At 36.9% G+C, this 21,241-nt stretch overlaps 2 protein-coding genes across 3 annotated transcripts in view; one reads left to right on the plus strand and one right to left on the minus strand.

Moving 5' to 3' along the window:
• Positions 1 to 13,608, minus strand: part of LOC106176341 (arrestin domain-containing protein 3) — a 33,495-nt gene extending 19,887 nt beyond the window's left edge. The window contains exons 1-2 of one of the 2 annotated variants that reach the window (XM_087003685.1): positions 13,382 to 13,608; positions 12,756 to 12,858 (exon numbers count right to left, since the gene is read on the minus strand). The gene's annotated coding sequence lies outside the window, so the exon portion shown is untranslated. Of the gene's footprint in view, positions 1 to 5,396; positions 6,681 to 12,755; positions 12,859 to 13,381 lie in introns of those variants that run through there. The other variant, XM_013558681.2, reaches the window with a different exon arrangement.
• Positions 13,609 to 13,731: 123 nt separating this feature from the next.
• LOC106176343 (uncharacterized) overlaps positions 13,732 to 21,241 on the plus strand; it is a 48,874-nt gene continuing 41,364 nt past the window's right edge. Inside the window, exons 1-2 of the mRNA XM_087003669.1 lie at positions 13,732 to 13,874; positions 15,743 to 15,874. Of these exons, the coding sequence (XP_086859795.1) occupies positions 15,802 to 15,874 (73 nt within the window). The 5' untranslated portion in view covers positions 13,732 to 13,874; positions 15,743 to 15,801. The remainder of the gene's footprint in view (positions 13,875 to 15,742; positions 15,875 to 21,241) is intronic.

A 21,241-nucleotide genomic window follows, 5' to 3' on the forward strand; every position in this document is an offset into this window, starting at 1 on the left:
CTTCTTATACCCACTTAAAAAGGTACGGGTTCCAGGTGGATGTTAGCATTTGGCAAAATCGCTTTTAACACTTTTGAGCTACAAGTAGTAGGCTGTCTAGCTTCTTCGCAAACCAAGTTAGCTTACTCAAGGAATGAGTCCGTAAACAAAAAATACCTAAATTTTTCAGGGGGTTGTTAATGATGTTTGGCACAGAAAATGAAAAATAACAGTTATTCAGCGCAGCGGATGTACAGTACTTTATGCGCTGTGCGACTTCCATTCCGTCAAATAAATCAAACTAACATATTCCATCGTGCTAAATTTCAGGTCCACGGTTGGAGGGAATGATAGTTCGAGCTTATTTCCCTTTAATTCTCAGAGTTTAAGAAAAAAGGACGAATGCAATTTTGTGTGAAGGTTGATTTGATGGTTTCACAAAGAAGTTTAGATCTGGAGACTAACAGCGCTCACTGTACATAATTTTTAATATAAACTCCTCATGGATACGAAAATGCGAATGCAAATTAGTGTACTAATCCATTACTCTCGGGGGGCTCGTAGGCTAAAGTACAAATGCATGGACGTACATGTAAATGTACCATGTGCACCAGAGTTGCACATAATAAACTAATAAGATGTTATCGTTGGGAATGAAATTAGTTGGGGGCCGGGTGATTATTTGTGCATCATGAGGATTCGGATTTGAACTCCAGACCTGCAACGTACAACACTGGAACATAAAACTGAGAAATTGAATGTTGTAATGGGTCCAAGATCGAGTGTAACGGGACCGGCCATAGCAAGTTCACAGACTGGCCAATCGTTAGCTCCTTGGTCCACAGGACTCACAGGTACTCGGGAGGGCAGAAATATGAGGATACCATCGAGAACCTTTGCCGCTGGAGAATTGCATGGAAAAAGTACATGCATTTTTCACGTAGGGCGCCGTTGTATAACGATTTTGGGACTCAGGAATCAGACAATGGTCTCACAGAGATGTTTCATTTTTCCGCTGATGGTATTTCCTTTATAAATTTTTGATACGTTCTTCGTATATATATATATATATATTTTTTTTTAACATGCTCTACCCACGCTCTGCCTACTCTTTCACTCTTTCTCTCTTCTCTCCCTTGCATCTCTTTCAAAGCCATTCCTTGTTGCATATTAAAATGATAGATATGACATCCTGTTGGCCTGATTGGCATGTTCTACCCAAGCAACAGCAGAGCTGAACAGACAGATGATAGTTCTATCAGTTTCGTGTTCACCAGCTTATATTCCCTGAACAACAATAGTATTTATGTTGTATTCACTGTATCCACTCCATTTAGTAAATGTTCATCAGTTACAATAAACGTATACGCACAATGCATTTATTAACCAATGTGTCGTCTTCTATCGGTATGACACGGCCACTTCATGGATCTAAAACACATGTCGACAGCCCGATTCTTGTTGCACAACATGAGGGCATGTGACCGTGTGATCAGGGACCGATAACGTGGTTCAGCCAACCCAACTCAGTTAACCAAAAACCAATTTACAAAAAAAGTCTCACTAGATTATAGAAATTTACGACGCCATTAATCCGTTAAGCTGAAACGAGTTCCTTGATTAAAAGCCGTTTTCGTGCAGTAAATTACAGAATTACTAGCAGTCTACTAGAGCTACGTATAATGAGTTGGGATTCGCGGTGGTTATTAAATAATCAGGACAAAATCCAGGGACTCGTGAAATATCAATACAGGATTCTAGAAACAGTATACAAGTAGAAGGATGGACAAATATCTGGTTTTACAAGTCGCTAGGAAGATTTTGACCAAAAAATGACTTGTCGATCCCTTCCACATTTCACAATATGATATGTAGTTTGGTTAACGTTATTTCGTATGAGAGCCTACTGCACAAGACCTGCCTTTTCAGTTCTATTCCGTTTCCGTTTTGCACACCTGCTTTTCAAAAAATCAGACTGCAACGCAAGGCGCCGTTGAATAAGAATGAAAGAAATATAATTATGGGTCCCTAAAAGGATGCATAATAATATGTATCAATACAAAATGAACATCATCATCATGATATTGGCTGATGAAGGCTTTAGAACTGCAAATCCGTTTTGGATTGTTTAAATGAATTTTTATCTAAAAAGTTATACTATACATTACTTTACCAAAGACATACTCTGTCTCTGTTTTTTATTCACCGTGCACGTGACCTGATTTGTCCCCCCCCCTCCCCTTAAAAAAACCCAGACACCCGTAAATAAGGCGGATCATCCTTTGGTTATGGAGGAGGCAAGGGGCCATTTACAAGTCGTTTCCTGAATAATTTTGTGTTGAGATACGATTTTCATCACTCGACTGAGTCATTATCGTGTTGAAAGCTGAAGCCCGGTCGTTATTGATGTGAGAACAAAGGGATTAGCCTAAATGCAAACTATCATGATACATATGCAATCTTTTCTATTGCTTTTCTTACTGTGTAAATATTCAAACCGCTAAAACAATTGTTCGTTGGTCCTCGGCAGTGGTAACGCTTTCAGCAAATGTATAAATCTATGTGCAAATGGATACAAGTAACACAATACATCGAAGCACCGTCTCAATCTCAAATGATTTCAATCTCAAATGACTCAAGGAGGTAAAGGAGAGAGGGACTGCTTGAAACATCTGGCAACTACACGTGACCAAGGAAAGTCTAGCTATAATTCCTTGATATGAAGAAGGAGCTGTCCTGGGCAGCTGGGAAGTAATTTGTGGTTGGCAAGGCGCCTGCACATGGTACTAATTATGTTGATAACGTCCACTGAGTGCTAAGAAACATTCGAAACACACATTGAAAATAATATGTTTTGTTAAGATCCCCCTTGTTTCCACGAGAAACATGAAAAACAAGACGTTAAGAAGAGTATCACTGTGGAGACAGAAATGCAGAACAGAATCCATTAAGGTTATGTAGCTTGAAATATATCAAAACATAACCTAATTTGAGTTTTTTTTCTTTCACGTTCTTATTTATGTATCACTCAATCATATCTGACATATACTAAGAAACTATGCTAATCAACATATCGATGACAGGTAAGGCTGTTATTGTGCTCTGGTATCATTTTTACTTGTTGAAGTACCTGGAAGTGTTTTTGGACTATAATTCAATAATCCTAATTAAGTGTAGATAACAATCGGTTTGGGGGATAACTGTCTAACCACTGCCAATAAAATCGCCTGAATTGGTTTAGTTATTGACAAAATCGTGGAAAAAAGACCCGGTGCCACGGGTTTTTGATAACATCTTTTAAACCGGTGTTAGGCAGTCTTGTTTACAAAGGTCTATTGAAAACTAGTGCAATTTAAAGTAATTATTGATAGACTCTCAGAAATCTGCACAGAATGATTTTATGAAAATCAATCGCACCGTACTATAGTATTCATGTACAACTCCTATTTGCCACTGAAAATTTTCTGTTACATGCCCAGTGGCCAGGTAGTAGAGAACATCAAGAAATCGAAAATAGGACTTTCACTCTAAAACCGCTAATATGACGTCATCCGCTAATATGACGTCATCTGAAGACAAATAATGCCCATTAACATTATGTGATAAAATCATAACAACTCCTTTGATATATATCTTTTTAAATCTGACTTTAGCTAACAGGGTATATAATCTTAAGGGAAAGTAGCAACGGGACTGTGTGTGTGTGTGTGTGTGTGTGTGTGTGTGAGAGAGAGAGAGAGAGAGAGAGAGAGAGAGTGGGGTGGGTGGGTGTTCGCATGTATGTTTGTATTCGTATAAGCACACGTGAATTATTTCTATCTTTACTCTGTATACCTGTCAAGTCGTTCCTTGTATTTCAAATACGTGTTGTACAAAATGTATCATTTGTAAAGTTTCATTTTAATCGTCTTCCTATACTTTTCCTTTTATAGTTTTATTTGCCACAGACACAAACCTCGCTTTGTGTATTTTGATTGCAGGTAAACTGACTTTTGGCTTAAATAGCGTTTTACTGAGGATATTTTACTGCCAGATAGGAAGCAGCTTAAGCACAAATATCTTAATTAAGAAAGGATACCATACTGATTGACCTCATTTTATGATGGATACTAGACATTGGTCATTTTGGTCAGATGAAAACATCCGTTGATATTTCAAAGCCGTCGAAAAAAAATTACAATTTTTCAAAGAGCATGAGGCGTTTTTAACTCTTTAATGATCCAGCGTCATCCTGGTTGTCTGCCACTTCTCTCTCAGAACTCAGGTAAATAGTTGCATGTTTAGCAATGCGATTTTACACTAACAGCACTCTTCCATGCAATTGCTGATGCTAACTCGTGCACATATGCGTGAGTGCAGATCTCTATGTATAATGCACCCAACGTGCAGGGGAGAATGGATGACAAACCTGGGATTCATAAAGTTAAGACTTAACTATGAGAGAATACTGTCAAGAAAATAAAATGTGTAAGTTGGTTACCACTGTCCACTTGCATATCTAATATGCCCCACCCCCAATACTGGAATGTTTCTATTCACCTCTTGTAAGAAGAGTGATCAACGCCCTACCGTTATGTTTTGAAGAAGTAAGGGTGTCTATAGGTGTTATTTAAACAAGTCTTTAAAATGAAAAGGGCCCTTCGGTACGTTTTGAAATCACGCCAGCAATTTAAAAAAGAAAAGGGAGAAAAAAATAATATAAAAAGAAATAAACGGAAATAAAAAGTTAAGTAGATGATTTCCCCCTGAGACTAAATCAAACGAATGATGATCTTAAATGTATATATATTTTTTCTTAGTGCTATTTATTATCATCATTTTATATTTTTGAAATGACCCAAATAGAGCACTTGAAAATGGATTTAGTGATAAAAGTTGAAAGGAGGCGCGTTAAAAATCTACGTGAAGAAAAAAAGCCGAGAGCAACGCTTAAACGTTCAAGACTGGCAATGGTTTTCCCACATTCTAGATGTTTGCTGATTTGTTGCACAACCTTTAGAATCATAGCAGTGACTGTCCCTAAGGTCAATCAATTTCTAAAGATTGTGCAAATCTAACAAATGCATCGCCTGCGTGACCATATAGATAACTGTCACAGATGACATAGTGGTTCATTAGCATCAGTCATTCCACGACCGTGTCGCCTTCACCATATCAAAGTTGCTCTTATAATCGTCTTAACTTATTCATCCAAACGGTGCCTAATCGATGTTTTCTTATCTCTTATCCTTTCACGAAATGGCTTCTAGGCAATGCTTCACCAAAAGGAAAACCAATCTCAATCAAACGTTCCTTCATGGCATCTTATGCATATCATACATTCAGAGTGGCTTAGATGGAAACAGTAGATATACATGGACGTACAAACCCGCATCGCTCTGATAATGCTGTTTACTTAAATACAGCTTATGACTCACCTGCAAACACACAGACTGTCTGTAATGGCACTGAATTAGTTCTCCTCGAAAATTGGACCTTCAGTCCGGTGATTATTTTATAACGGTGGGTCCAGGAAATTTGACGATGATGTCTACCCATAGGCAGTTCTCTATATTCTGGTCAATACTCCGTGTACTGTTAGTCATCGCCGCATCTTGATCTCGGCTAGTACCTCGGCGTTGTTTTTGTGGTGTTCAGTGCATCCAGATCCTACCCTTTCTTTTGTTTTACGTTGTACACTAGGAACGTGATCTAAATATTGAGGCAATCATAGGCAGCGTTGCCATGGTGACCAATGCGATATCCAATATTTTGCATGTTATTGGTACGCGAGCTTTGTCTGGCACAGATCGTTATCAGGGGCTTACCAGTCACAAAACTTCACAAGAGCCTCGCAGCCCAGCACGTCGAGGTTCCAGAGAAGCCAACCGTTCTCAGCTGATGTCTATACCGTTCCTCTTCACAGAACAATAGGCAATGAATATCGTGAATTGATCGCTGGATAAATTAATTAAATCTAACCGCTTACTTCCAACTGGTTCTGCGCGACTCCAAACTGTCTGTGCAGTTATCGATCGCCGTTAGAGCTCTTACAACCAGCACAGGCGCTGTTTGTATTACAACAATAGCAAACGGCTTTGACAGGAGAACCATTTTTGCTTCTGGATGAGCACGCGAAGAGAGGTGTTTTACGACAAACACCGAAAGTGCTCGATTGATTATTCATAATGTTATCATCTTTGCATTCAGTGAAAAATACACCAAAGCCGTAGCTAAAAACTTCAACTCACTCGGCCTACTTGCAAGTATGCGCTTGGAGCGATGACGTGGCTCTATGCAGGTGTCCATCGTTTTCTCACGAAAGCAGTTTTACTAGGTCACCGAATATCTTAAGGACAAATAGAACGCGTAATTTCCATCTGCCTCCTTGTATCCCAAGCCCTCTGTTTGTCTGTCTATATGCTAGTAGTCTGTCTGTCTGCTTCTCTGCCTGTGTACATGTACGTATGTACCAGTATGCCTGATTTCTAAAATAGACCCCATTGCGGTCATTCTACCTACATGCAGTTACGTTCACATGGCCTAATAGCTAAGAATCAAAAGATATGGATTTGCACTGAATATTTTCTGCTAGTGCCTACAGGGAACTTTACTTAGCAGGGCCTGCACATTTGTTAACTTGCATGAAATACGTGTTAAAGTATTGCACATATTTCACGCGTGGGGAGGTTAGGTGCCTAGATTTAGATGGTTTATAGCCTTATTACAGGACGCGCCCTGGGCCTTGCTGTTCGCGATCTTTACATCACATGCTCTAATTATGCTTTCGGCGAGTCAAAGTAAGGTTTTAGAATTTATTTTGATAAATTTAAAAACTGTCAATTTTTTTCTATATGTCAAGTTTCTTTTAAGTTCGGGGAGTAAATTTAGAAATATACGGTAAATAACTGGCATTTCATACATAAAAAAGGGTAATAATAATGGACACAATCGTTTTAATTCTTTACCTTCTCAAGATACGGCCAATCTACATAAGTTGACGAAATATGGTATTCTTTGTTTCTTTGTTTCATCAATAAGCGCCACATTTCGTACTTGATCATATGGCTGCATGGTAGCGATTTTCACTGAAAAGGCACCAGAATTACCTTTCCTTTCATTTGCACAACGGGGGCTACATTGGGAATGCTGTACCCTTATACATTACGTTTATGATTCATTAGTGTCGAAGTGCCTGGATTCAACACGTTATTCGATACTTAAAACGAGTGCTAAATTTGCCAATGACACTTACCGATATCTACTTTTTCCCTGTATATTTTGTACTCTGCACAAACGTGCAAAGAATATTTTGAGAACAGTGAAAAACTTCATGTACCCTTAGTTTTTCCTTATTAACATATAAGTAAAGATCTGGGCCTCCAAAAGACCCTAGCTAGTACAAGCTTGAGTTCCAGGAATCAGTGATGATACAATATCAATATATGAGACTAGAGCCATCAGTTATATTCTGTGGGTGGCTTTTAAGTCTCTTAGTCAGGCATAATCAGTTTCTTTTGTTGCATTAGACTCTGGTAGTGCTAAAACTAATCTAAACGCTTTTGCAAAGCAAAACCTCTGAAACGACTGAAAACCTTTAAACTATATCTTCCGTGAAACTGCAAAAAAAAAGTCATATTTCTATACATTATGAAACTACTGTAATGCTTGTTTCTTTATTTTTGGTTCGCTTCTCCAGCTCATTTTGTGTGAACTGTGTCGAACAAAATGCATTTCAATCTCAATAGGAATGCACTTGTGTAAAGCAGCTAAGTAGACAAGCATGTTATTTATTACCTTACGTTGTGTCTGCCAAGCGTCAGATGTTAAAAAAAGTGAGTAACGTTTTAAAGAAATCCCCAAGAAAATTAAGTAGTTTGTGCTTTCTAGTGTATCAAGTGAAATAGCAGAAGTATATGTAAGACTTGTTTAAAAATATGTGCCCAACTTGTGATCTATGAATGTAAAGACTAAGATTAGCAGACTTGGCTGCAGTCCATTGCCAAATGTTCTCGTTAAAGAATCGATAGAGGGCACCTGTGACCCTAAAATGGAATACAATATACACGCAAACGCGCGCGCGTACATGTTCATCGCATCAATGAAAGAAGTCCCGAAGGTGCTTACAGTGTTTGAAGTTCAAACTGAATTAGCATATTGTAAATATAATACAATTTTGCTTAAAAGGTTGGTACTCCTTTCAGCAATTGTTTGTGAATTTCGCTTAAACTTTGTGTACATATTTAAACATAGCAAATGTGAACAGGGACGTTAATTACAAAGAATGATTAATCATGTTTTAAATGTCCACTTAACTTATTTTATAAATAGCAGTTACATCCACAAGTTTGAAATCAAGAAAATGGTTTAATTCAAAATTTGATACATCTTACATTAGCCCCGACATACCATGAGATTTGATTGAGCGGATCATATCCCGCAAAAAATATGCCAACTAATGATTTCTTTATCAAAATATACAAATTGAAAGTTCATTTTGTAAATATCGAGTTTTACAAATGTATCCTTTCGCTAGGTCTTGAAATGAATGAATGACATACGTGGTCACGGGGTCGGGTAAAGCCACACAAGCCACAGGGAAGAGAGCCAGCATGTGAAGCTATCAAACTGAGTAATCATTACCTGTACCTGTAAGACAAGTTTCTAAACTCCCGATAGCAGCCCATACACCTTCACTTTTTTACATGATGGGTGTAAATCTTCGTGAAGGCATGTGAAGCCATTTTCCTGTTTATTCAATTCTTTAAATAGCATTTAATTATGAATATCTCTACTAGTATAAACAGAGGTTCGCTCTCTCTCTCTCTCTCTCTCTCTCTCTCTCTATATATATATATATATATATATATATATATAAGGTCCATTTGGAGAAAATAGAAAAATGAAATGAAACGAGTTGAAGATATAGTCGCGAATTCTTCTTCTTCTAAAACTCTGCTGACGGAAAGTGATACATTTAGTTTTCTGTGTAATCATGCCAACCAATGCCCATTAGCGGACAATACCCATTTTGTAGAGTGTCATAGTGCTGACGTGGTTGGTTTATATTTGGTGCTGATCTCTGTTCCCGGCAAGGGAACATGTCTAAATAAATCCGCAAAAACCACATAGTTTCAATGACCACCATAAAGGTTGCTGTCACGCCCACTAAAGTCTGAAAGCGCGGAGATTATATATCAGCTTAGGTTTCATAATCATTAATCTTGCTCTAGAATAATATTCCAGCAGTTTATGATATTAGATTTAGCGAGAAATCCGAAAGAACTGTTGGGCATGAAGTTCTGGAAATAGGAATTCGGCAGACTTGAGTACAACCTCGTCACTTCTAGCCTTTTAGCACAAGTGAGGCAGGACCGATCCCCATAATCATCAGCGTGACACTGTCATTAATAACCCCTCTCAGGAGAATTTTAATAAGAGTTTTCTGGTCGATTTCAAGGCGTCTGGCAGTTTTTATCTTCTTGACGCCTAAGTCCTCTTAGGCGACCGTCTCACTTCTAATTTCGTTATCAGTGAAACTTGACATGGTTAAAACACATGTAATGTTTTTGTTCACTTCTATTTACACATAGTTTAACCAATAAAGTCGGAACGAGGCGACCACAGGTCTGCTAATATCCTGGCCATAAAACACGAACGTATGAGGGGATGTCAAAAAGTTTTGAGCCTTGCATATTGCGCCAAGTAAAGTAGTGTATTCAGGGTCGAAGATTTCATGGCCAGAAATGCGCAGCATTCACGCGATACGCGAGGGCGCTACAGTAGGGCTTCACGTGACTCAACTAGCCAATCACAGCACAACAATGGCATCGCACACAGACTCTGTGATAAGTGCTCAGCCCATTGTCAAGTAGTGTTAGTTCATGGTAACAAGCGTCTGACATGTGCAGAGAAGTTTATTGTAATATATATTGTTCTTATTGTTACATTATTAAATCTAACTCTGTACCAAGTCAGGTACTGATAATGTGCAGAGGTCATATTTTCCAGAATAAGCCATTAGCACTAATTTATAACTTTAATTTTCATGAAAGTTCATGAAAGATTATTTTAATTTGTTAAATCGTGATCTTATTTTTTTTATATTCAAATAATTGAATAATGTGGGTAAAATTGGTCTTCCACTTCTTATTTGCATTTTTCCTTTACTACAAGATTATTTTGGAACAGTTGCAGCATTAAAATTTTAAATAAATAGCAATCTGAAAGAATTTTGCATTATTATTAAATGATGATAGCAATTTTGGATTAAGAGATTAGTTAAATACTGAGTAGTGATATTGTCAGTCAATTTATGTAGAATCTGATAATATGATTGAAAATACTGATTGAATTCTGGGCAGTTTCACGTTCAATTGTGCCAAGTGCTTTTTTTGGACTCCATTGTACAGTGGTAAAAGTTCTTCAATTGCCATGAAAGTTTTTAATCAGACTCTGCATGGTGCTGCTGTCTGCTGGTGCTATCGGCAACGAATTAGTTGGCCTTTGTTTCTGAGTGAATCTACCGTCTAAAATCACTATTTCTGAAAATATGTGCGTTTTGCTGAGGGTAGGCTAGGCAATACACAGCAAACTTCTTAGTTCGTGTGTGCAACAGAATTTTTTTTTAAATCCTAGCGATATTTGGTCAGGAGTTGCTTGAAGCATAGCACAGTGTTGCTGTCTATCGGCATCAGGCTGTTTGTTTGTCAATTATCACGAATTACCCACGAATCGCGAACCTATATATTTTCCTATGGCAATCTAGCAACTCATTAAAAGTGCACGCATGCGCAGTGGGCTAAGCGTGACGTCATGCAGTGCATTTCTGGGGATGGAGGAATATGACGGGTTGACAACTGCTGTGGATGTTTTGTTCAGGACGATTTAAAGGTTTATATAACGGCCAATGACCAGTAGGGGTTCAATGGCAGGCAGAAATAAAATGGAGCAGTGAGATGCAATTATGTAGTTTTTTGTGTGAAGCTCAAGCGTTTCTGACATTCCTTCTTATTCCTATAGTTTGGACAGGGTGACAATAAACATTATCATCAATAAATAAGTAAGTTGATTCCTGAAGACTTACAAACAAGAAAAATTATCTTAAGATATTCAGCCTATTGAACAACTGTGTATATTTGAATGAATTTGAAACTCTATTAGGAAAAACATAGATTACGCGATCAAAACAGCGTTTTTACACGACATTACATGTACCAGCTGTTAATTTGGCCATCTCGTCTTTAAGTAGGTCTGATCTGTATAACAATGTACTGCACTGAATCATTCACTTATTATTGTATTGGTTACAGCATTCTGTAACAAAGCTGTTATCCTAATGGCTTTCATTTTGCTCCTTATTAAATGTAACTGCTTCTATACAAATAACGAAACTAATTTCGACCCCAGCATATGTCGACATCGAGAGATGAAAACAATTTATTCGTTTTATCGATCCTCGGCTAATATATAAATCACGTTGCAGGTTTGTATCGTTATAGATTAAGGTTAAATGAATTAAGACGTTACAATTAACTGGGACACACTGGGCACATACAGATGTCCATAAATAGACCCGTTAATTGGTCTTTAATTTACATATGAAACTAGAAAAGCAAGCCAAAGCAGCGATTTTTGATTATTATTGATTATTGATTGATTATTGATCCGGATCACCACCAAAAACTAATAATCTCTTCTTTGGCCCATTTCTGACAGTTCCTGATAATTTCATCAAAATCGGTCCTAACTTTTTTAGTTATGTTGATGACAAACAAACAAACAAGCAAACAAACAAACAGACAAACAGGGGTGAAAACATAACCTCCTTGGCGGAGGTAACGAGCGTATATTCCGTGTAACGCATACTGTACAAACCACTTGTACTAGTTTCTTATACGACTCAAATAAAGTCTACATACAAAAGAATAAACCAAATAATTCACCGGTCAGTGAAATAATAGCGTTAAAACTGCACATTCTTCAATAGAATTTGTTTAATCAATAGCTATAAGAAATTCACTGATATTTACAATCTAATTCGTCGTCCGCCAACAGGCAGACTTCATCAGGGAAATGAGGACTGTGATAGGTATTATAACCTCTCACCTTCTTCAAATTTCTGGTCGTAAACTTGACATTTTTAACAGTTCCTCCAGTTTGTATAAGTCCGCTTAATGACGTAGTAATGTATGACGCATTATTACTGCGGTCGCATTAACAAATATTTGAATGGGATTTGACCAAGTGTTATTTATAGCACAGAAAGAAAGCATAAAATGCCTGTTCAAATATCAGTTTTCGGGAACTTTGGACGATACCCTATGATATTCCCTTAAATCATGCTACTTGAAACTAAACGGAGGCATTTAGTCTGATTGCAAAGTTTGACTTCGTATGTAACTTTAAGTTTACATGTACTGTGTACAAGTCAGTTAGTCGTTTTGTCTTTCCCCAGAACGGGCTACAGTTTTAGTCTATTCGTTGAAAGGTATATACCAGTATCAGGATTTATAACATATAATTGATAAATAAGCAACACGTGCAAATTTAATAATGCATCACGTTGATCAAAATAAGCTCCATTGATATGCTCCAACGCGAGTTTCTCCGGTGAAATTTTAAAAAAGGAAATATGGATATCAATTTAATGGAAGATTTATTCACAATGTGACCTAGTTTAAACATACTTGAGTGATGAAAAAGGCAATAAGGCACTAGCGCTGTATTTTCATAACCCCTGATGAGGACGGTTAATCTCATCTCAAAAACGGTGACACATTTAAAGTCATTATTACCTTTCTTATGATATTACGTATACTCAAGTCCATTATGCAAGTCGGTGGCTTGGCAACGTATATTCCATTAGTTGAGACAAGCTCAGCAGCACGTGTTCGTCACCTGAATGAAAAAAAAACTGCGTATATTGTTGAGCTCCTCAGTTTTTTCCTTGACCAGACCATTGGGGAGTCGCACCTACTGCATTCTCAGGTCAACCAGTTGCGACTCAAAGAACCCGAGCACTGTGCCTATTATTGGCTGTTTACGCAGACAAAGGGTTTGGGAATATTAATTCTTCATAAAAATATGGGTTATTCGGTACATTTTAAGTCTTTCCTCGAAATTGCAATCACAATTCGTCCCATGGTGTATTTATGTAAAGTATGTCTCATGATCACTTTGCCTGACATTTGAAAAAAAAAGAAATATTGCACAAAATTATTGCAGAATGTAAAAGAAAAATTGTACTGAAAATCACATCTGCCGTTCCACTGTGAATATAATTTTACTGTATAAAGCAGTTATTTGTCTCAAACGAGGAACGAGAAAATCAATACCATGGAATAAATCTCAGTTTGTCCCTATGGCATAAAATTGAAAATATTAGAACCGGTCTTTTTGATATCGAATCTAATCAAATCACCCGGTGTCCTGCTAATGGTCATTAAGACTCGCCTCAAAGTCATGTCCAAGTCACATATACTGGAGCGATGAACATGGGTCTTTATTTAGTGGCTTTAACACGCCATAGTCCCAATACAGCACAGAACGGGATGAATTCGGATGGTCACTGGAGAGTGACTTTTTTAAAGCCAGCTTATAATAATGTGACAGCTAAATAGTATTTTAAAATTATTTACACGGCCGTGTAAAGGTACATGATTACTAAATCCATGGAAGCACTGCAAGGTCGTATTCAATGGTGTAAAGAAAAAGGTCATTCGTGAAGCGTATTTCAATAGGCGTATGCTCGTAGCTAATTGGCTGGCCTGGAAAATAAAAAAGGTGTGTCGCGTTTGTTGTTAAAATACCAGCAGAAGGACGCGGTCACGGATCTAACGTTACATTATAAACACCTTTCCCTTAGGAAAGACTCACTGGTTGAAAGACTTTTGCAAAGAGAAGGCCTTTCCAAGGTAAGTTATTTATTTGTATTAAAAGTAATAAAAAAGGATCTGCCGGGCATTAGATAAGCCATCACTTAAGGAGCACAGGCGTCAATTAAGTGAGTTGATTTTTAATTTTTATCGGTTTCTAGTCTTTTAACTTATCACTTTCTGTTTACGCCTTTTAACTTAACACTTTCTTTTAAGTTGTACTAGTACCCAGTCCCCACAGGAGGTAAGTACATCCATATCAACTGGCAAGGGTCAGTCACTCAAACGTTGATTAAATCTAGAAAGAAAGCACATCGTCATTCACCTTATGGGAGTGTTAGTTGTGACGATCCCTTTTTACAGAATAAAGGATTAACCCAATTCTAGTTGTAATATGTGGTGCTTTAACTGCAAGTCTGATATTTTATATTGTCCTGTGGTCTATCCTGCAACAATTGCAGTCCAGCAATTGTTTCAGCTATGAGGTATATTACTGGTAACATATAATTCTAACGAGGTATTTGTAACCCTATGCAACAAGATAGCAACCAGATCGCTTTACTTTAAATGATCCCGTTTTCATTTCACGTTGGGTTATTTTGTGCATCACCCCTTGCTTGCCGACAGGCACAGGTAAACCCGTATGACAAAGAGAGTAAACCGTATGACAAAGAGACGATATAAATAGCAAGGTAAATTATTCGAAAAAAAAAACGTGGAAGACATCCACCGGTACGTGAGACATACAGTACGGTATCCATACCAACGGGAAGGGGGCTTAATTTTAAACAAGCAAAAAAAAAAAAAAAAAAAAAAAGAGAATACACAAGGCGGTTAAACCGAACATACATGGATGTATCATTCATAGATTGGATTTTTCAGTTATTTTTATTAACTCCTTCCGTCAACAATAAACATATAAATGGGCCCGAAAAATGTCCCAGGGAATATGCATCGCCCCCACAACCCAGTCTTCACAGAGACACGTGGCTAAATGCCTGGGGGATGACAGAGATCGTCTGTCACGTAGTGACTATAAAGAGTCCCTGTTCTGTCTGACTTTTAATAATGGTGATTATACTTAACATCTACCGGTATCTAATTGGATAAAATGCAAATGGATACTTTTGTATACTGACCCGTTGTCGGTATACGTTATAATGGAATGTACCGGTAGGCACCAAGGGCGGGGGAAAATGTAAGACGCCCAACTCACTATCAATTTCATCTACATTTCAAGTGTAAGCAAAAAGTTTGTCATGATTTCGGAGCCTGATTAGATAGGCTGACTGCAGTACGCATTTAAGGCGACACATGGAATTCTTCAGGTGGTGATACATTTTCATACCCAGCTTTTTGTTCATACTACGGTTCCATAACAAATGGACACACACACACACACACACACACACAAATAAACATGTTTAATACTTCTCTCTCTCTCTCTCTCTCTCTCTCTCTCATTGAGATGTCAAAGTGGTTGCACTTCACGTATAAAGCAGCATGACAAGTTGCATGGCTTCTACATAATTATGTAACACCCTGTCGGATGTCGTGCCGTGAACAACGTCTTTAACGCACACCCAACAAAGTCATCATCAGTAGCTACCTGCATGTACATGTTTTCGATTAAAACACGTTACGCGTACCTTGCTCCATGTCAGCCCACTGTACCTTTAAAGCATGCAATTTATTTGCTTGTCCGGTGGCGTGACCCACTATATGTCTTTTAAGATTTATTTAGTTTATTATAATCCTTGTCTCATCGTAGATTGTTTTAAGCATGTTCTGTATGCGTTCTTGTCCACTACCAATCTATACCTTCAGCGATCGGCGTGGGGAATTTTAATAATTTTTTTTGTATGATTTTCCCGTGAAATCTCTATTTGACATATCTACATTTTCAGTTTTATGAAAGGATCCCTAGAAGAAATATTCACATCTGAGACGCAATTCACGTCCAGTTATGCAGTGGACGGGGGTCCTCAAGCTGCTGCTGTTTATGAGCTATGTCCACGGATCGGCCAGCCAGCAAATGTGTAAGTCGTGTGTTTATCATTTTTCTGTTTTTTTTTTTGTCTTCCCAACAGGCTGTTACTGATGAACAGTATTCGTGGCAATAATAGCAACTAAAGTTCATTGTTTCGAGTAAAATGCACATAATAAATTTCTCATATTTGGTCAGCAGTATGCGGTTTATTTATAGTTTTGTGTTTGTGGAAAGAAATAAGTGCTTTATTCTTTTCAAATGTATTTGTTCACAAGTGTGTGTGTGTGTCTGTGTTTGTGTGTGCGTGCGTGCGTGCTCATGCGTGTGTGCGCGCGTGTGTGTACAGAATTAATTCATAAAAATGAAGCGTTCTCTCGGTGCTTTTTCTTCCAAGAGCAAAACCCATTTTACTATCCCCATATTTGGTGTATTTTGATAAGCTCCCATCTGAACTTCAAAGGGCCGCCAGACCAACCGCTGCAACCCATATCAAAAGGGTTCTTGAATTTTCTTAAATGCACAGATGCACAATGGTCGCATTTTCCGTGGAACTTTTCTTCAAAATGGATAAAAAAAACACATGCATGTTTTTTTTATGTTTGATGGGGGTAGGGTGAGGTGAATCCAGTTGTTTCCGGTTACTTAGTAAAATAGTAACAGTGTTACTTTTCAAAAGTTTTCTGAAGTTCAATGCATCTGTATAATAATAATAATAATAATAATAATAATAATAATAATAATAATAATGCCCAGAATGATAGTGAAATATCTCCTTGAACATAAACAAGGCGTGCTATAGATGACCTTTTGTTCCCTTTTAGTTTGTTGTTGACCTTATATTACATGGTTTAGATATCATCTATATCAGATTTGATATCAGTTTAATCTGGAAACAATGATTGTAAGCACGTGAATACGCTCTTTAACAATTGTCTTTCCCGCCGATCTTCAAAACAGATTAATTTATTTTTATTTTGTTTTGATGACATATAGATAAGAAAAGATAGAGTACAATAACATTGTTTATTTCTTCTAATAAAACCATGCAATCCTTGTTGTGAAGGAAAGAATAATAGATGTTATTATATTGGAAGGGTTATTTTCACTTTTTTATAAACTTTTCTTGATGTCCATTGAAAAATCATTTGTATACATCCAGTACACAATTATGAACGCGATCTCGTATCAACATTTTATGTATCTGGTCCTTTCCGAAATTCGCTGTCAATTGATAAGCCTCCCTTTGTTTTTCTCGAATTTCGAAAGTCTTAATTTTAATTTAAAAGAAAATTATAACAAGGTGTATCTAAGTCATCTAATGACCATCAGGGTCAAATTTTGCTTTGTTATTTTACACAGAATTGACCCATATACTAGACAGAAATAAGGGTAAAGTTGTTACTTTTAGCTTCCTACATATCCCCATACCCGATGCGAACTACAGGTACACTGTATATATAGATTAGTTTGGGGTATTTTACAAAACTTTTCCCAAGCCTTTTCCCAAGTTTTGGTAGGGGAGAGTAGTAGCCTACATGCCATTTTGACTTGGATAAGGGGAGGGCTTTATTTGGTTATGAGTCTGATATAAAGCTCATGGTTTATTTATGTATACAGTGTTGAGATATATTTTCATTCATTCATGTATTATTATAGCGCAACGAGTCACATTGCTTTATAATAGGAGAGCGCCCAGGCTCTCGGGCTTATACATGTGCTAAAGTCCCTTTGTCGTTTATAATATATCAATTTTCGATATTAAGAAGTTTGTGTGATTGTTAATTTTCATAAAAGTAACTGCATATTTGTCTTCACAATATGATCTGCTAGGTAATCGCAATATACTGATCCACCTCACCCTATGATTATCGTTTTTCTGTGAAGCACTGCATAATGGCAATTTCTTTTCCACTAAACCCATTATCTCCGCTAGCATTTGTGAAATACCCGATCATGTCAATGCATGACAGTGCAAAATATGCACTCATCTATTTCTACCGATACAACTTTTTTGCTTGTCATCGCCTATAAGATGGATTATTCCGAGTTGCCCAGAGAATGCACTAAAGTTTCTCTTTTCCTTTCGTTTTAATACAAACTCTTTGGACCATAAGCATGGATAGGTCTTATAACAACAATGGGTCTTTCATTAGTTCCGCCAGTTTTTGAAAAGCATAAATGAAAGAATTGTTATGTACATATATCATAGTGTGTTTATTTGTTCTCTTTGACGCCTAACTTTTAGTGAAACGTGCTTGTAATACAATAGCACGTCTTCCCAGAAAAAATATTTTCGGGATGAGTCACTGTTAAACGAAACTTAGTATAATAAAATCATAAGAATCTCGGGGGTGGGAGTGCCCCTCCCCTATAGCTGTTTTCGTTTATTATTTATTTATTTATTTAACTACCTGTTTAAATTATTATTCTGAAATTCTGGTTTATATATATCCAGACATTGTACATATATGACTGAGTAAATATTGATCACTGTGTCCTGTCAGTGTCGCCGCTGTTGCTGCCACTGCTGGAAACTAGGGACCCTTTTTACACAGAGGGAAACCATTTAAATTGAAAAGTGGCCAATTCTTCAGTTTTAAGTTTTTCTTTCTTTTGCATCAGCTCAAATTAAAAACATTAATACAGTATTAACTTGCCATTGGTGCGGTGAAAACTATACAGGATAAACCGGTGACACACTCCGACCAAGTGCTTTAAAAACACTTTGTTTCGACACGGCATGATTGTCAAAAGAGAATGCACTGAAAGTCAATATAGATTTTTACCACTCATACAACTAATCAATTCAAACTTGAAAGGGGGCATTAAAGATAATCATTCCATAAAATTATCAGTTTATACTGCCTTTTCTACATAGGGTTATAATATTATAGATTCCTTTGTTAAATAAAATGATATCTGTGCCCTGCAGTAAAAAACACTATAGTACTCCAAGTGTTGTTTTCGTAACAATTTTCGTAGCAATCGCACTGATGGAATAAAACCGGTCAGGATAAAATGCAGCTGTTCTTGTGTGTGTGTGTGTGTATGTGGGTGTGTGTGATCGGTGATGTATTGGAATTAATTAAATATATTATAAATATTTATCACTTAAACACTTTATAAAATGAAGTGAAAATAAATCAACAGCAAGAATTGATACACACTAGATCATACAGAAATCATTTATGACATGTAGGCCTATACCAAATAAATACCAATATATATGGATTAAGCTTTACATTTATTGCAAACAAATATTCCAAGACACGAACGAACCAAAAATCAACCCACCCAGGTGCTCCACTCTTTTCACACCTCAACTTTGTAATTTCTTTCGCACTTGTCATATGTCATGTGCGGTAAACCCCGGTCAGTAATAAATGACAGTGTATCCGCATTCCAAATGTTAAAAACTGTCGCTATGGGCACTGCACTTCTTTTGAAACTAAAGGACATCACGACTGATAAATAAACTAGATGTTGCCGATGGGGAGAGTTCCAGCAACTGATAAATAGGAAAAAACGAACAAATATTTATTCCATTTGTTAAACGCTATAGAAATTAAGATGAAGTGTAACAGCCAAAATTTCGTCTCCTGACCAGTTGTGACGAAGCTATTGGCTTGTCTTCGTCATGTTACGCGAGGTAGCAAATACAACTCAGATATTATCTTTCTTATCATTTATTGAACTACTGTCCAGTTATTACCCGCGCCGCTTCTTTCATTTCTATTCCTACCTCATGCAATCTCTAGCGGCCTTCTCTCTGTTTACACTAAGCGCAGTTGTATAAATACCATAAGAGCATGTCAATCAACTTAAGTTACTCTACTAAACACTCCCCACTCTTATTCACTGCATGCTGTCACTTACTAACATTACATTATCTCCCGGGGACGATATGCCTGTCCCTAGGCATATTTAAAATTAAAATATACGTTAATTAAAAGTAAACTTTCTTAAACACTGTATTTGTCTATTATCATAAATTCATGCAAAACAAAACTAAGTACATAGATTTTTATAATAAACTTACGATAAGATAGCAATACATTTGACATGAAACCCCAAATATAACTTAAAGGAAGATAGATTGACAACTCTTCAGAAAATATGGTTGTTCGTGGATGTGTATTTACATGTTGTAATGTGCGGCCCAAGAGTACAGATACTTTTAATTGTTTTCTCCGCGCAGATGTTTAAATCTGTTACTCTCTTATTATGGCTCTGACACATTTCCATATACGGTTTCTCTTTTCTAGTTGTTATTTCAGATAAAGTATGCACTACGTGAGACAATAGGGTTAGCTACTCCCTGTCCGATGAATAGCATTCACCACAGCATTGCCCAGCGCATCGTCTATGATGAAATACCTTTTCATCTTCATATTTATCCACACTGTAGCGCTCTCTTTTGATGGCTATAAGAGAAACAATCGTTTTATATCAAACCCAATCCACGATTGAACAAAAATGTACCGAAAAAATAATATGGTAAGAATCTTCCTTAATGCATATCATCAGTTTCACGTCATCATCTTTATAAAAGTTAAGTACACTGTTCCTATACTAATAACTGTATAGTTAAATATCAATAACTAATAACTATAAGACCGACAAACTGAATATAGATATATTATAAATACTAAACGTATTTATTATTCAACACACAATACTTAACGTGTCATTATAACCACATGCAATAACATTTGACGCAAAGTTAACCAATAAAATCTAAAGTTCATTTCCCACAAATGAATAGTTCCATTTGGTATGGTCCGTTACATCCTCCTTGAATTTTAGCACGTAAGTTCAGTTAGCATATAATGTCAAATCCGTCCTTCTAGACAGTGCATAGCGATTGTCATCTGCCACTCATTGTATATGGATAAACGTCTTATTCGCGCACGTTGGCATACGTGTGGATAAATGTTCACAGTTCCCTGTATGTCCACGAACGTCTATGTCCAGCGTTTACGAATATATCCAAAATGAATGAAGCAGAAATGCATGTCAAGAAAAACTTAACTACGTATATTATAACAATCATCATCAAACTTGAATACAGTCACATTTAACAGGCAAGATTTTAACTTGCCATAGTATTATCCATCCAAAAGATTATGATAACAATAAAACATATATGGAACCATGCTAATAATACGATAATTTTTCCAACAATAATACTTATGCTAATAATAAAAATAATAATAATAACGCAATCTGGCGTCCCAGATGCTAATATTTATCTGGCGTCCCAGATTTTAGTATTTATATGACGTCATGCTCACACTTTTATACCTCAACTCCACGTATTCAGTTATCCATAACCACATTGATATCCGCCACATCTTAATCATTTTATTCCTCACAATATATCAAATAATATCCAAATATGACCATTTATCCTTAC

Source organism: Lingula anatina, chromosome 1, assembly GCF_051362555.1.
Source record: "Lingula anatina isolate TDL-2025a chromosome 1, LinAna3.0, whole genome shotgun sequence".
NCBI classification, from domain to species: domain Eukaryota; kingdom Metazoa; phylum Brachiopoda; class Lingulata; order Lingulida; family Lingulidae; genus Lingula; species Lingula anatina.